The following is a 16,951-nucleotide window of genomic DNA, read 5'->3' on the forward strand; positions in this document are numbered from 1 at the left end:
GGTCCATGACACCTCCTGTGCAAGTCTGAGGGGGTGTAAAGGCCAGTAACCTTTCGACGAAGGTACGACCCGCCTTCGATATACAGAGCCGGCTCGACGGGCACCCCTGATTTAGCCTGTAAAGCTTGCCAAGAGTGACACCGGTTGCGCTTGCCCACTGTGACTGGAGTTTCACCTTCAGACTCGGGTATCTGCATGCTTGGTGTCCTTTCTCACTATCTACCCACATGCTAAACCGCATCCATCCTCCATTATGCACGTCCTTGTCCTCTTCCGTCCTCCTCACATGGGACGACTTCGCTATCGTCTGGGATGTGTACACAACGATGTGCTACTTCCTTGACGCCACCAAGCCACCGTGGCGGCTGAAACTGCACAGATGGCAAGCCATCTTATTGGTTCTGCTGAGCTTGTATCTCTCTCACTGGACAAGCACTGCGAGCAGCGGTCTTTCAGCCTCATCAAGGTCGTACTGTTGGACATAGAACATGAGCTCTCCGTTAATCATGAGTTCTTAAGCGTCGAATCAGCAGCATGGGGCGCCCCATAGCCTCTCTTTACAGCAAGATTACAGACTTCGGATCGAGCTCGGATGTAGAGCTAACGTTCCTTCCACCAACAGCAGCCGGTCGCACGACGAAGCAGCCTGACACTGACACCATAGCTCTTCTCCACGGATTTGATAAGGCATACAGGCCTTTGCAAGGCAGCCACGCGAATCGAGCCGGCTTCACTGATGGACCACGTCCAGACCCGTTGATAGACTTTAGTGGTACGTCTACCACGAAAGACCAAAGATGGTTCACAAATTGGCGTCGAGGACAATATGCCTACCTCGGTTCTGGTGCGGGAGATCCTCAAGATGTCGAGAGCACCTTCCAAGGTTGGCGCAAGCCTGTGATGGCAGCAGCGGCCATCACTGGTCTAGTACTGCTGATCAACACTGTCTTCGCAGTCGTCTCGTTCGCTAAGTTCACTGTCAACGATGGAGTGGGTATCATCTACACTGGTGATTGCGGCCTTGTCAAGCGTTGGAATACAGCTCTCCATTTGCTGATCAATCTACTCGGCACAGCTCTCCTTGCCGCCAGCAGCTTTACAATGCAGTGCTTGAGCTCGCCGACAAGAAGTGAGGTCAATGCTGCTCACGCTAAACGAGTGTCTCTGGAAATTGGAATAGCGAGCGTGAAAAACTTGTTCTATATGAAGGCCTGGAAAGGAACTCTATGGGCAATGCTATGCTTCAGTACATTGCCTTTACACCTTCTGTAGGTCAACACATTGGCATGCTTTAATCCCATGTCGAGATTGGAACACTGACCTCTCGCAGATGGAACTCGACTATCTTCTCCACGAGTGGTACCAACTTGTTCGCCTATGTCATGGCCGAGGAGGGCTTCCTGACTGACGCCACCTACGAAGAGCCTTACAACACTACTTATTGTTATGGGCATGAAGGTCCTGCAGAAACTATTGCGCGACTACGCAACGCCTACAAAGCAGGAGGGTGGACCAATCTTACCGCTGCTGAATGTATCAAAGCATACGTTGAGGCCGAGTTCCTTGCCAGTCGTCGGAACTTAATTATGGTAGTGCAGCAGCCAAATACCGCTACAAACATGGGCGCCTGTGGATACAACAGACAAACTTTGAATGGCAGCTCTGTTGTGGCAGTGGACACAGACTGGCTTCCGGGTACCGCCTGGTTAGGCGACTACTTCACCGTACGTGACGAGGATGGCGAATATCTAAGCTCGAACACGAGCACAATAAAGGACGTGCAACCTGATGGGAGCTGGCAGGTAGGCAATATCACCGTGAATAGCTGCTTGAGTGAATCCACAGAGGTGTCGCAATGTCAACTACAATTCGTTTCGTACATCTTGTACGTCGTGGTTGGATGCAATGTAGTCAAGTTTGTCTGCATGTGTTTTGCAGCACGATATCTCTGGAACCTGGAAGTACCGATCTTGGCCACTGTGGGGGATGCGGTTGCCTCTTACCTCGAGCACGAAGACGGTACGACGATTGGATGGTGTCTTCTCGACCTCCAAAGCCTGCGGGCTTGGCGATCGACTCAGGACACGGGCAGCTACGATGCGGTCTACAGGCGACGATCCAGGAGACGACTCTACTCTGCTACATCTTCTACGCGTTGGTGGACAACTATATTCCTTTGCACCTCGTACGTTAGCGTAGGCTTCACACTCTTCCGACTCTCTGTCAACATATCTGGCTACTACATGGCAGAAGCAATGAAGATGAGGTTCGGCGCCGTCGACTCAGAGCTGATTCTTGGGCTCGAGGGCAAGTCGGGTGGCAGGTTAATTCTGGATGTTGTCGTCGCCAACTCATTCCAAGTTGCTCTGTCCACAACCTACTTCCTATACAACTCGTTGTACACCGCACAATGTGGCGCTCTCGAGTGGGCATCGTACGCGCATGGGAAGCGGAAATCTCTGCGCGTTACTTGGCCAAGAGGTCAACAACGAGCCACATACTATTTACAGCTACCGTACAGGTACGGTGTACCACTGACGGCCCTCTTGGTTCTGATGCACTTCCTCATCTCTCAGTCGATATTCCTAGCAAGGCTCCAGTACTACGACAGCGCCGGCAATCTGACAAACAACGGCTTTAGCGATGTCGGGTACTCTCCGAGAGCCACGGTAACTGCCTGTTGCGTTGGCGTGGTTATGATACTGGCACAAGTTCTACACGCCTGCAGGCCACTCGACAACCGGATACCTATACATGGAAACAACTCAGCTGTGATCAGCGCTATGTGCCACGCAGACAAGGATCCGGCAGATAAGCTTCGCAGGCCCTTTTCAGATCAGTGGGAGGATGACCATATTGCTACAAAGCCTATCATGTGGGGAGTGACGAGGCAGCCCAGAGACGAGAATGTAGGTGTCATGGAGGAAGACGATGCTGGACATTGTAGCTTCAGCGCGGATATTGTTGAGCTGCCGCAGGTGGGTAAGCGTTATCGATGAGATCAATGGATAGCGGGAAAGAAAGACTACATATGTATATTGAGGCATACTGGACGACCAAATGCCTGATATGTCAATCGCAATGTCAGTGCTCCCCCTTGGTGACCGAAAACGTGACACTTCATTGTATGTCTGTAACAAGAAGGAGACTTGGTGAAACGCTTTCCGGGTTACCATGGACGAGATCCTCCTTGGCCTGTGCTTGCAGTTCGCATTGGTCGTCTTCAAGAACGTATATGATTCCAGCCCCGAATATCTGATCTGCTTCCTAGCCGCTAGAGGTAGGGTTAATCTTACTGAGCAGTTGGCAACTGCGACGGGCCGTTATCACAATCCGTTCTATTATTGTGTGAGCGTCTGCGACTGGACGTCCTACTGTAGAGCACGCTCTTATACCAACATTGCTCGCACGACATGACTCTTGATTCGCCCTATAGGTATTTCCGCGAGGACCTTGATTGCTCTATCGACACAAACACGAGTCCGACTGGGCCACATTCAGCAGGCGTGGTACGCAAATGGGACGAGAAGACCGATCAAAAGCTGATAAGAACAGCCAGAATCATCAACCTACAGCACGCGAGTCAAGATATCAGGCGTGAACGAGGCTTTCTTATTTCTCGATGTGATCGAGCAACAGAATCTAATGACCACAAATATCATTGGTCAGAAAGTCTTATCGCCAGGCAGGAAAAACGAGCCCAGGCAGGGGTCTGTCAGCGCAACCAAGCGATCCACTGTGGTTTCCTCCACAAAACACGCTCTTGGCTCCCACCCTCATGCAACATGAGTCGCTAAAGCTGTGCCTTGACACTTCCGCAACAGCTTCTAGCGAAATATGATGCAACATCTGATGAAAAACAGCGTCAGGTCATGCATGATATCAGGCCTGAACAAGGGTCGAATCGCTATGGCTCTTGTGCTACACGCGACTTAACTATCCCGCATCTTTATGTTGCATCCGAGGACATCGATAGCTGATGAACCTTGGTTGGTGTACCAGACCGCCAAAAGCACCAACTTTCAAAGGTCGCGCGATAAGACTAGAGCTCATCAAGACACAAGAGAAGTTTGTACCCACGCTACCCCCCGCCGCATATTCATTCCCGTCTTGGTTGGTACCCCATCCCCACTGTGACAAAAGAGCAAATATATATGGTCAAGACGTCTTTTTCTGACACACAAAGTACCATTCTTGAGTTTCTATCGAGTAAACATCGAGTAATTGATCGCTCTGTTTTACGAACTCATACAGGCCCAGACTACAGAATTCGGCTCTGAGCCTCGAACAAGCTCTAGCCCTGCACACGGACACAGGCGTGCGCCTGCCGCCGGGATGGAAAAGACGTCCCGCAGCCGCTTCGGGCATACCATGAAGAAAATCGTACGTCCGGAACACGTGCTCTGTACGAAAGTATGCTAACAGTGACACACAGGAAGTCGAAGCTGAACCAGGCCTCACGAACAAACAACTCTTCCTTACCAACCATGATCTCAAACCTGTCGAACCTGAGCGACGAAAATGGAGTGCCAGGAACTTCGTCACGTTCTGGATTGCGGATTCATTCAACATCAACACATGGATGATAGCAGCCTCGTCACTTGACGTCGGTCTATCATGGTGGCAGGCATGGATTTGCGTCTGGGTTGGCTACACCATTGCTGGTTTCTTCATCTGCTTGACTGGTCGAATCGGTGCCACGTACCATATTGGATTTCCTGTCGTCAACAGAGCCTCGTTTGGGATCTGGGGTGCGTTATGGCCTGTTCTCAACCGATCTGTCATGGCGTGTATCTGGTATGGTGTCCAGTCGTGGATCGGAGGGCAGTGCGTCTTCCTCATGATTGCAGCTATCTGGCCATCCTTCGGACACGGCTCCTACATGAACCGGGAGCTCGCTTTTGGCGCAACTGTCAACTACATGATTAGCTTTGTGCTGTTCTGGCTTTGTTCGCTGCCATTCATCTGGTTCCCTCCACACAAGATCAGGCATCTCTTCACGTTCAAGGCAGTTGTGGCGCCCATCGGTGGTATCTCCCTCTTTGCATGGGCTATCGCCCGAGCTGGTGGTGTCGGTCCAATCGTTAACCAGGGAAGTGAAGCCAAGGGCTCAGAGCTCGCATGGGGAATCGTAGCCGGTATCATGTCCGCGATAAGCAACTTCGCGACTCTCATCGTCAACGATCCCGATTTTGCGCGTTTCGCAAAGAAACCTAGCAATGCCCTCTGGCCCCAAGGTATCACCGTTCCAATGGGCTTTGGTCTGACATCGTTCATTGGCATTATTGCCGGATCTGCCTCGGCTGTCATTTACCCAGAGGTCGGTGCAGTCTGGAATCCCCTTGACTTGTTGAAATATTTCGTCCAAGGAGGCGTGAATGTTACTAGCGGACATGGGACAAGCGGAGACCGCGCCGGAACTTTCTTTATCGCGTTTACTTTCGTCGTCGCTCAGCTTGGAACGAACATTGCCGCAAACTCGATTTCTGCTGGAACTGATCTGACGGCTCTCCTGCCCCGGTACATCAACATTCGACGAGGTGGATACATCTGTGCCATCATTGGTATCGCGATCTGCCCGTGGCAATTTCTCACTTCTGCATCGAACTTCACAACTTACCTGTCGGCTTATTCTGTCTTCCTCTCCTCGATCGCCGGACCAATGATCGCAGACTACTACTTCGTCCGAAAGGGCTACCTTCAAATCCGAGACCTGTACAACGGCGAGTCCGACGGTTCATACTGGGGCGTAGCCGGTATCCAATGGAGAGGCTATGTCGCTTACATCTGCGGTATCCTTATCAATGTGGTTGGCTTCGCTGGCGCAGTAGGCACTGATGTCCCGATGGGAGCAACATATATCTACCGACTCAATTTCTTCACCGGGTTCATTGTCAGCGCGGGCGTCTACACCCTGCTGGCGAAGATCTTCCCGATGCCCGCCATGAGCCCAACTGGTAGCTGGCTGGAGATTGGAGATGAAGTCAGGAATCCAAGCTTGGTGTATGGAAGTGAAGGTGATGCGGATGAGGCTGTCTCCAGGACAGGTTACGGCACTGAGGAGAGCATGGAGCATGGAGGTGACAAGGGGTTCTGGAAGTTTGGGAAGAAATAGTTGCGCGTCTTAGTGCATATGGCTATATGTTAAACATAATCTTAATTCTCGACGAAGTCAATGAGATATGATTACAACTGTTTACAGCCTTCCATCACGCTCAAGAACGTGGTCACTGTAAGAGAGGCTTCGTTTGTAGATGCGCTAGCCTACACCGGACTAGCGTGGTCGACAGGAACTGAGCTCACGTACTAGTAGGTCGCGACGCGTGTGTCACATTGTACTCGTTACTCTTAACACGACATTAAGGAACCTTCAATAGCATTGCCTTGAGCCACATATTACAATCATAGATATCCGGGTAGCATCGCCATTGACTATTCTGCCACAACATTTTCATTGGGTTCGAGACCCCTGGCTCACGCGAGGTGCCCTGAACCATCTGCCGTCATTTTGCCTTAAAAACCGGCTCACCGGAACGTTCACTTTGAAGCAATCTCTCCTCTGTCTCCTTGACATGAAACTTATACCAACTATGACGAAGCCTGCGGCATGGCATGATGAGGGGTACTCCAGTTTTCGCGGACCGAGTGTGGATCTGCGCCACAGTCACGGCAAAGCACGCAATCGAGCCTACAAATCTGTACAAGTACGACTAATTACCCTTGGTGATTCATGTCCATTGATGCTTCCTTCTATTCTACTGCTTACAGCTTCGAGACGTGAAAGCACATTTCCGCACCCGTACCGACTGCCCAAAGCAACCAACTGAGCAACCAACTGAGCAGCCACCCCAAGCAGCCATCCAAAGCAGCGACCCAAAGCAACTATCCAAAACAGCTAGCCACAGCAACCACCTAAAGCAGCCAATCCTGAAATACACGCGCCCACCAGGAATTGAATATCGCGTCGCACCTCCCTCACACCATGACTTCCACTAGCCCCACCCCAAATTCCCACCCCACAAGCAACAACCCCTACTACGCCCGTGCCTACGCCCTCTCAGACGTCGACACAGCCCGCACCTTCTACGACGAATGGGCCACCCGCTACGACAGCGACACCGTCACAGACGGCTACGCAGGCCCCACCTCCGCTGTTGACGCGATCGTGCGCGCCATCGGCGCAGACAATATGCCCAACGCGACATTCCTAGACGCCGGATGCGGGACAGGCCTCGTGGGCGTATTACTCGCTAAGCACGGCGCACTCCCCTCGAACATCGACGGTGTAGATCTTAGTCCGGGGATGCTGGATGTCGCAAGGCGTACGGGTGTTTACAGTAAGCTCGAGGAAGCGGATTTGAGTAAACCTATGAAGCAGCGGGATGAATCGTATGAGGTTGTGGCATGTGTGGGGACGTTAACGCATGGACATGTTGGGCCTGAGGTCCTGCCTGAGTTTGTGAGGGTTGTTGAAAGGGGTGGGTTGATTGTGGCGACTGTGATTGATGATATTTGGGAGAGTGGGGGGTATAAGGCGAAAGTTGATGAGTTGACGAAGGCTGGACGGGTTGAGGTTGTGCGGGCGGAGACTGTGGGGTATCGGAGTAGTGTTAATCTGGGGGCGAAGTTGCTTGTGTTGAGGAGGTTGTAGTAGAGTGGGTAATAGCAGCCATGGGCCGTGGGTGAAATGCCATATGCCGAACGCGACACTGTCAAGACGATACGATCGTGCCCAGAAGCAACGTGAGCACTACGCCTGTGGCATGGTGCTCTCTCGGATGCCTTCGTCCGTTACAGGTGCTCTTTGACTTGAGAGCTGTTCTCCGATCTCGTACTGGCTAGACAGGCGATTGTCTGACCCCCCTCCCGATCAGTCATTCCGTTCGCATTATACCATAATTTGGAAGGCAAGCATCATGATTCGCAAGTCATTCTTTTTTACCGGTCATCAGCGAAAGTTGAATAGTAACATCTCATTCTCCCACATGGAACTCAAGCATATCTCAGAATGAATAAAATAGCGCTAAGCTGAGTATTTACCATGTATCACCAAGCTTCACCAGTGTATCGCAGTCATCGATGCCAAGCTGCCATTGCCGCTCTTTAGTAATACATAGCAGCCGTTGAGATGTTGATTTCCAAGACTATCCGACGTCGACACGTGCAACCAAACATGGCTATAGCAACTGCTTCCTTGAGGTCAACCGCCGCCAACCCAACCTACGGCTCTGCGAGTCTGGAAGGAGCGTCTGACCACTATCAAGCCTGAGGCACCCCTAGCGCTCAACTAGGCCATGTTGTTGGTACTTGCTTCCCCAGAGCCGCACGCTCGCGTCGTCTTCGAGAGGTGCAGAAGCTGTTGCGCACTGCTCCATCCAAAACTTGCTCAATAACATCCGCTTCTGCAGATTCTGGAAGCACTAGTCAATAGCGAAACCAGGCCGTTCGCACTTGATCTGCAAGTACCGAAGTCTGGTTCGATGCTGCCTGCTCAACATGGTACAAAAACTCGCCTTCAGTCTTTCAGCTTCTCACCAAGCTAGATGTCACTCTACTCACACAATTCGAGACGCTTAACAGTCTTTGGTCCAGCACAGTTCAACCCGCTCACTTTGTCACAAATTCCAACCACAAAAATGTCGCAAACAACCCCCATCATCACACGTACCAAGGAGCTCCGGCAACTCGCTTCGGAGCTCAAAGAGATGACCGCCCAAATACTGGAGATACAAAACGAACAAGCCACGGTATCAGACTTGGCAGAAAGTTGCACGCAACTTCGGACACAAGTTCAAGATGTCAAAGAAAGCCTCAAGATGAGCCAAAATTTGCTTGTCAGCATCGCCAGCATCCTATTGTCAAGACCAGAAACGAACGCGGCTGATCCATGCGCGAGGGCAAGGGAACCGGAACTGTGACGGCTGGGAAGAGTGGTTTGTGAATGTTCGTGCATGTTGGCATGGAACAGAAAACCATGTCGCTAGTGCCGCTGCTCAATCTTAGACAGACGTGGTGGACGATTATGGAAGGCAGAGATACGTAGGTGCGGTGCCAGTAGGTAGGTAGTAAGCATCAAGGATCCTTTTTTCACAGTCGTAGATAGGACTTCCTCGTAACTTCTCGCACTTGTAGATAGCGGCTAAACCTTCGTAGTGCGAGGCCATTTGACAGCGGCATGATCGCGAAGGAGGTGGAAGGGGCGACCACTTTCGAGATGAGCTCATCGCGGAGGTTGTCGATTGTTGTTGTGAATAGAACGGTTGATGCCGTCCTCAGTGGAGAGTTGACTGACACGCTCCTGTGGCAGACTAGGGAGATAGTGAAGGCCACTCGTGGCGGTGAGCTCGTAGAGATAGCGGTATACGTCCACCTCGTAGTAAGCGTCGAAGTCAGGTTTGAGAGGCGACCTGAGCGGCAAAACTCGGAACAGTTTCGGTGCGCTGCGACCATGGAAGATTCATGGTCGATGAGCGTCTCTATTGATTGTCTGAGTGCGCGAGGCTCGATAAGAAAGCCACTTCTAACAATCTCGCTTTCTTTGACTGAGGAGTACGCCCCTTGCTCAACCCTAGTCAAAGGTCCGTGCCGGATCGGAGGTAAGGGTTAGGTCGATCTCGAGGACGTGAGAACGATCGAAAGTAGTTTCTTTGCTGGTGGCTGAAGACTCGCAGTGCTGCGTAAGAGCAGTGCTAACAATCGTCCCAGGGGTTCAAAGATAAAACTAACCCTTGATATCGTGGATTGCAAGACTCAAAGGAACGTCTCTTGGAGGTTTGGTGCGAGGCGGTCGTTCTTTCGAGTAGCCTTTCTAGGAGTCGATCTTGGTGGTGATATTGGCGACGACGTGGTGCTTCTCTGTGGGTACCTGACCTTGTGCCCATCTCTTGACCTCGTGTGAAGAAAAGATGCATTCTCCTCATCCTCTTCAGCCAACCTCCAACAGCGTCTTAACATCACGCAAACGAATAGGCTTCGTAAGGAACACATCCATCCCACTCGCAAGCGCTTCCTGTCGGTTACGCTCATTACCCAAGCCAGTCATGGCGATGATCCGGGCTCGTGGGTGCGAGTTCTGCGCAGCTTCCAGATTGCGAATCGCACGTGTTGCCTCAATACCGTTCATCACTGGCATTGAGATATCCATCAGGACGTAGTCGAACGTGTATCCGGAATTCTTGAAAATATCGACAGCCTGTGCGCCGTCAAAAGCGGTCTTGTAGGCCATACCCCATCGCTTCAGACATTTCTCTAGGAGCTTCACGTTGACTTCGTTGTCGTCGACGATCAAGGTCATCACACTGGGATGTGCTTCAGGCTGATGCTCTTCAACGGGAGCTTCGTTCGGTGCAACCACAACGCCGTTTTGATTGGGTTCTGCTTCTTGGCTTTTCGTTCGCAATGGTAAGACTGCTTCAACTGCAGGCTTCTCCGAAGTGGTTATGCCGTTCTTCAGTCTGTCCGTGTAGTCGAGAGCCTGTTTCAGGGTGGCAGCAAGCCGTCTTGGCCCAAATGGTGGTATCAGGTGGAAGACGCCATCAGTCTTGGTTGAGTGGGGACGTGTATTCGTTGAGGATGCCGTCGGAACAATAATCAACGCGCGCCTCGGATAGTGGCTGCCTTGGTATTTGTCATTGATCGTGCCGTTCTGGAAAAGCTCCAGTTCTTTGTCAAAAATTGCCACGACATCTGCTTCGGCGTCCTCCAGGGTTGCTGCATGACTCACCTCCATGCCAAACCATTGCCTGCAATACACGGACAAGGCGGAACACAACGCTGCTCCGTTTTCTCCACGCGAAGGCAAGTGCGAGTCAGGCTCAGGAGCACCTCGTCTCTGAGTCTTACCTACAAAGCATATTTTCCTGCCAGGATAGTGTAGGTTGCTGTGGTCTCCTTGTTCCATTGAAGACTCAACAGCAAGAGGCACGGATATTTCTACTGTTGTACCTTTACCCAGGGTGCTTTGAACATTAATCGACCCGTTGAGTCCATCGATCATCTTCTTCACAATGCTGAGACCCAAGCCTAGCCCATTTGAGGAAGCGTTTTCCTGGAGAAAGGGTTGGAATAGGTGACTTCGAAGGTAGTCGCTACTTATGCCACGGCCTGTGTCGCTGATTGACAGTATGGCCGTCTTCATGTGTTCGCCTGACTCATCAGTCGGAGGTGGTGCCAGATGTAATTTCACTTCGATGATGCCGCTCTCGGTGTACTTCAGAGCGTTGCCAAGTACGTTCATAACGCATCTCGCCCATACAGGCGCGTCGGTGGCCACGTACCAGGATGGACAATGATCAATCGTGAGATTGACCAAAGGACCTGGCTCTTGCTGGGTATCTTTTGACCTCGTTGGGCGCTCGTACGACATGACAAGGCTTTTGCTCCCGCTAGAAACACCCTGTTTACTCGAAAGCGCACGGAAATGATTTCCGGTCATGAGTGTATCGACACTGTCTTCAATCACTGCACTCAAATCAATGCTAGCAGCTTCAGCCTCGTTGTTCCCGATACCATGGATTGATGGTCGTCGGTCTTTGGTGCTGCTGTTGATTTTGGAATAGGTCAGGCTGTTCATAACCATTAGCATTTCTTTTCATCTCTGCGTACGCGAACACTCACATGTGGTCCATAGTCGACAACAATGATCTTCCACATTTCTCAATCATCTCAGCCATCTGCCGCTGTTCTTGACCAACATCACTATCCAATAAGAGCTCGACGTTACCGAGAATCCCGTGAAGTGGCGATCTCAGCTCATGACTTATAGACGAGATGAAATCGGATTTTGCTCGGTTCTGGATGGCTGATAATATTCGAGCAAACTCGGCTTCAATGGCTACGCCGAACAACCCTAGGTAAGAGAAATCTTCTTGCTGTATTATTCGTCGTTTCTCAGAGGACCATGCGATTATGCTGAAAGGACAATCCCTGTTCTCGAGACTGAAGAGTGGCAGGAACATCATCGACTTGGCCAATGGGAAGGCTAAATGGGCGGCGCTTTCGAGGTGCTTCTGGTGGTTCTGCTCACCACCGCCAGGCACATACGCCGAAGACGTACGATCCGTGCTGGGCGCATCGGTATGGTCTGCCGACGGAGGAACTGTGGGGTCATCTTCGGTTTCTTTACTTGGAAAGTTGAAGAAACAACCCCCAGGAAATTGAGAGAGAAGACTGTTATGTAGATCTTCAGAGATGCGATGTTGCTCGTTAGGTGTAAGGTGGGCAGCATCACCTAATGGGATATGAGAACTCGGGTGTGATCCGTTGGACCGTGGTATGCGACAGTGACCCCGTTGTGGAAGGTCTGCAACCTGCTCCTGGTTCCTCGTGGTAAACCTCGTGGACTTGTTTGCCGAAGTCGGGGCATTGGTCTTCGAGGCAATATTGCGTTCAGGAAATGACGAAGTAGAAGACGGTGCGTCCACGAAGATAACTTCATCCATCTGCATCGCTGCTCGTATCGAACTGGAGGCTCGTTCAAGAAGGGCCCCGTACCAAGAAGAGGCTGCGGAAGCCTCCGAACCTTGAACGCTCCGTTGTTTAGCTGAAGTCACAGAAGCCCCATTTACCATGTTGTCTGGAGAAGTCTTGACGCCTGTAGACGACTCAGGCTGTATGGGCTTAGCAAAGGGCGAAGCGAACTCGACACTCCTATTTTGAGACGCCGAAGCACCGTTAGGGGCATAAGACTCGTTGCCCGTCGAAGCATTGGACGATTCGTGTCTGGCTGTATCCGGTGGTGCTTGATCTGTGCTGCGCGACTCGGGCCCGACAGGATTTCCTGTCTCCATCGGCAACGATTGTTTCTGGACACCAGACCTGGTGTCCGCCGTGCCCGCAGAAGTGTTGCTGCCCTTCACGAAGGATTTCAGGGACCTGAGAAGGCTAAGCGCACTGTCGTGGCTTGTTTGAGTCTTCAGCAACTCGAGGTGCCTCATGATACTCGATGCGATCTCGGTAAGCACCAAAAGATCCTGCTCGTCTATCCCCTTCCGTGGCTTATTGTCCATAACAGAGTAGGTCCCGATCACGTGGCCTGCATCGCTACGAATCGGCACTCCAGTGTAGAAGCGCATGAAAGGAAAGGCCGTCACATAGGGCTTCGCTTTGTATTCTGATTCCAAGGTGAAGTCGGGAATGACGAAGCTGTTCGCGTTGGCGATTATGCTGGGACTCGAGGTTTGATACGTTAGATCTGTGAACGCAGGCATAGTCCCGGGACACACCCCAGAGACCAAATCCATAACCTTCACTCCGATGGCGAGACCTCCGTCAGCAGGGTGATAGCCGCCATTGTAGAGCGAAACGGACTTGGTCACTTCTGCCACTACATATTGATTTTCGTTATCGATGAGCGACACAAAGGCTCGCTCACAGCCAAGCCGATGTACACCCAACTGTGCGAGGGCGTTCAACACAGGATCGTGGGACAATTGGGCATGGCCGGGCTCATATTCGCCATCACAATCGATGTCGATGTGGACTTCATCTCGAGCAGATCGGAAGTACCTGGAGACAGTAAGCAGGTGACAACGTAGTAAGTGGAGGAGAACTCGTATTACTTGTAAAGCTCCTCGAGGCGTTCTGATTGTGCCATTACGCTGCCCGCGCAATGTAGGAGAGAAGTCAAACTTCATCATTCAGGCTTTTGGAACCCATATATTGCCTCAGGCATGTACGATCAACGAATTAGATTCTGTCGGCTATCTGCTCAGAGTCAGGGATTATCGGATCATTTTTTCCGGGTGACGTAGGTGCTTGGTTCTTTCGTTCTTCGGGGGTTAGCCCTTTAACGGCTAGGCGCGTCGCCCAGGACGTGGATCCGTCGCCGGTCTGGCCGAGGGTACGAACTCACCCAGAATAGCAGTGGTGGCAATAGACGACCTATACCAGCTCAAAGTTATCAGAACAGTATGCTGTACACACGTCGTGCAAATATGGCATCGGTATTGCCTTAAACCCTGGCGGGCGCGGGATACGAACCAGCCTGGATGAGAAACCCTGTAGCGGGCATGATATTAGGTAGGCCGAGACCCGGGTATCTAATAACAACCGTACCAATGTAAAGATGCATCGCTATGCTGATAATTGGCATGTGTGCCAACTCGCCCATATGCAGAAAGTCCCTTGATGCTCAGAAGTTGTCCATCATTCCCTTCCTCACCGTCCACATTCGTGCCCGCTTGCCAAAGATGTACATTGGAATCGTGAAGAGCATGCAGGCCAGCTGAATGCCACCAATGGCGACGAAGACGGTCTTCGACCCATCATGCTCCAACCACTGTGGGAAGAACAAGCTCCATACCAAACCATGAAAGATGTTCTTGCTGAAGTTCAACGTCACCAATGCTTCACCCGCATATTGTCGATATGAGTCGACGCAGAAGGTGATTGCTGTTGTGCTACCGAGTGAGCAGCCGAATGAAATGACGCCGAAAAAGATGGTTGGTACGATCCATGCGTCTCTTTCTTCGGCAGACCAGCCGAAACCCATGAGGCCAATGGCTGTGCTGATCGCGATAGGTATCGACATCACGAGACGGTACTCAGGCTCATACAGGCCATCATTCCTTCGAGCCATGAATCGCACGACAACGTCAGAGAACTTCCCGGCTATTGCTGTACCAAGGATGCCACCAATGAAAGGAGACATGTAGACAAGTCCAATTTGCAGGGAGGTGAAATTGTACGAGTCGCGATTAGCGTAGATCTCTGATACGGATTCAGAGAGAACGATGAGCCAACCGACAGACAGCGAGTAGACTAGAGCTGACCAAAGCACCGAGGGGTAAGCGAACAGAATGCCTGGCCGAATTGCTGCTTTCCACCAGCTCGAGTTATTGAGTCGACCATTCCATGGCTTCAGTGTCTGTGTCCATGGTTTTGGCGGTTGGACTCGGAGATCCGCAGTATAACTCAAACCAGACGGTCGTGTTATGAGAGCTGGTCGTTGTGTAGCTCCGTCTATAGAAGGAGTGGAACCCGCGGGGCTTGGCAACGCTGAATCTTGTTTCTCTAGATCGGCCACGGCAGTATCTATCGAAGGACGATTTGGATGGACATGTGTGGTGTCGGAGATAGCCTGCGCTGGCCTTGCTTGTGCTTCATTTCTGGCAGAATGGAAATCCATATAGTTATCGTTCTTCTTAAGATCCGTGTAGTAAGGCGAATTAAGGTTATGCAAGTGAGGCAGACTGGGGTCGTCCTTAGCGAACCGCACGCCCGCCGAAGTGTTTGCCGATGTGAGTTCCGACGGTGGTGCGGGTGAAAGATTAGATAATGAGAGCTGTAGGCCGGCTGGCTTTCTACCTGCTCCATCAAGACCGGTGCCATCATGACTCTGCTGCTTCTCCTGAAAGTCAGCATGGTCGATATCGTGATGAGCAAGACTCGGACTACGAGACTTTGAGGTACTCGGATTCCTTGAGGGCTTCTGTGACCATTGCTGTTTGGCTGTCCTGAATGTTTTATTCCTGGAGGTACTCGATCGCCGTAACCTAGACGTGGATCTTCGAGATAGAGCTTTTGGCCGTGGCGTTCTGCTCCAAAATGTCTCAGGCACGAAGAGGAACAACATAATGCCGCCAAATCCCACTATGATGGCAACAATCCAGAAAACCCATCTCCAACCAAGGCTTTGGATGATCGCAGCACTGACAAGTGGAACCAGGTTCTTGCCACCTAGGAGCAGGAGCGTGTAGACGCCAAGGCGGAAGGCTCTTTCGTGAAGAAAGAAGATCTCGGCAATTGTAGCAGACGGCAAGCATTCAACTGGGCTGACAGCAATGCCTTGGAATATTCTGGCAACCGCCAGGTTTGCATAATCCGGTGCAGCTGCACACCAGATGCTGGCCACGATGAAGAGGACCGCTGAAAGTAGGTAGACGGGACGCTTCCCGTACAGTATGGCAGTGGGGGAGAAGATGACACAACCAATGCCCATACCCATCATGTACAGACCAGTGGTCCGAGCTACAGCAGCATGAGTGGTATCGAAGGTGGCGGCAACCTGATTGAAACCAGCGGCTAGGATAGGAGTCATTCCACCACCCAGCATGCAGTAAAAGCCTAGAGATAGCAGAGCGGCATCTCGACGCCATGCGGGCCAATTCAGAGGATCGTTCTTGGAGTCATCTGGCTGCGGTTCCAGGATGACTTGCCCATCTGCAGTCTTCTTTTGTGCTGGTATCGACTGTATGGACTGTTCAGAGAGGGAACGTCGTCTTTCGGCTTCACCAGACATAGAACCTCTAGTCGAGGCTCTGCCCCTCTGGTTCTCGTGCTCCAGACCAAGTGGAATGTTTCTGGTTGAGAACTTAGATAGCAGTAAGACTGTGCCGGGGACCTCATCCGTGTTATTGTCTGCCAGTATACCTAGAGTCCATCTCTTCCGCTTGATTGTACTCTTTGTTCCGCGTCTGCTGTCTGCTCCTCCGTCCTTAGACCCCGGAATCTCGACAATGGGTGGGCTGTCTTCGAAGTGAGGATGTCTTTGGGTTGGTGTGGTGGGTGAGGCAGCCGCCGACGGGCCCGACTGCGGGCCAGTGGTACCGCTCATATTGCAATTATCTCTGAAGGTGGAGGAAAGGTTCTAGCATAGGACTGTGTCGACGTGAAGTTTCTGGGATTGGCTAGATATCAGCTGGAACTAAGTTGAAGGCGGAGCCATCCAAGAGCACTGAGGTGAGAGAACCAGCAAAACAACAGGTAAAGATATGTCCTTAAGGATGTGGTGTTGGTATGATTAGGACAGTATTGAAGATGAGTAGGAATTGTACATCAGGGTAAGGAATCGTCGGAAGTCATGGCTGTTCACGGTCAGTGATAACAAAGCACTTTCTGACAAGGCAGGCGCGCCAGGGCAGCCATGGCATGAGGCAAGAACGACCATCATCTGTTCATTCCTTCGGCCAAGCGGTCACCGCATACACTCGACTCTCGTCTTCGTGGTCGA

General features: G+C 51.6%; 5 protein-coding genes across 5 annotated transcripts; 2 read left to right on the forward strand and 3 right to left on the reverse strand.

Annotated features, from left to right (window-relative positions):
* Nucleotides 1-534: 534 nt before the first annotated feature.
* Nucleotides 535-6,115, forward strand: fur4 (uracil permease; the record flags this gene model as incomplete). Its single annotated transcript, XM_064876331.1, has 5 exons — nucleotides 535-1,268; nucleotides 1,331-2,982; nucleotides 3,272-3,280; nucleotides 4,268-4,383; nucleotides 4,436-6,115. The coding sequence occupies 5 exons, from the start codon at nucleotides 535-537 to the stop codon at nucleotides 6,113-6,115; spliced, it is 4,191 nt and encodes a 1,396-aa protein (XP_064727638.1).
* Nucleotides 6,116-6,982: 867 nt separating this feature from the next.
* Nucleotides 6,983-7,651, forward strand: PMZ80_007927 (uncharacterized protein; the record flags this gene model as incomplete). Its single annotated transcript, XM_064876332.1, has 1 exon — nucleotides 6,983-7,651. The coding sequence occupies one exon, from the start codon at nucleotides 6,983-6,985 to the stop codon at nucleotides 7,649-7,651; it is 669 nt and encodes a 222-aa protein (XP_064727639.1).
* Nucleotides 7,652-9,925: 2,274 nt separating this feature from the next.
* PMZ80_007928 (uncharacterized protein) lies at nucleotides 9,926-11,365 on the reverse strand (the record flags this gene model as incomplete). The annotated part of the gene is made up of 1 exon (XM_064876333.1): nucleotides 9,926-11,365. The coding sequence occupies one exon, from the start codon at nucleotides 11,363-11,365 to the stop codon at nucleotides 9,926-9,928; it is 1,440 nt and encodes a 479-aa protein (XP_064727640.1).
* A 247-nt stretch (nucleotides 11,366-11,612) lies between these two features.
* Nucleotides 11,613-13,594, reverse strand: PMZ80_007929 (uncharacterized protein; the record flags this gene model as incomplete). Its single annotated transcript, XM_064876334.1, has 2 exons — nucleotides 11,613-13,506; nucleotides 13,560-13,594. 2 exons carry the CDS (start codon nucleotides 13,592-13,594, stop codon nucleotides 11,613-11,615), a joined length of 1,929 nt encoding a protein of 642 aa, XP_064727641.1.
* Nucleotides 13,595-14,131: 537 nt separating this feature from the next.
* PMZ80_007930 (uncharacterized protein) lies at nucleotides 14,132-16,555 on the reverse strand (the record flags this gene model as incomplete). The annotated part of the gene is made up of 1 exon (XM_064876335.1): nucleotides 14,132-16,555. One exon carries the CDS (start codon nucleotides 16,553-16,555, stop codon nucleotides 14,132-14,134), a length of 2,424 nt encoding a protein of 807 aa, XP_064727642.1.
* Between the last annotated feature and the right edge of the window lie 396 nt (nucleotides 16,556-16,951).

Source organism: Knufia obscura (assembly GCF_036327395.1).
Source record: "Knufia obscura strain CCFEE 5817 isolate CBS 148926 chromosome Unknown scaffold_10, whole genome shotgun sequence".
In the NCBI taxonomy this organism is placed as follows: Eukaryota; Fungi; Ascomycota; class Eurotiomycetes; order Chaetothyriales; family Trichomeriaceae; genus Knufia; species Knufia obscura.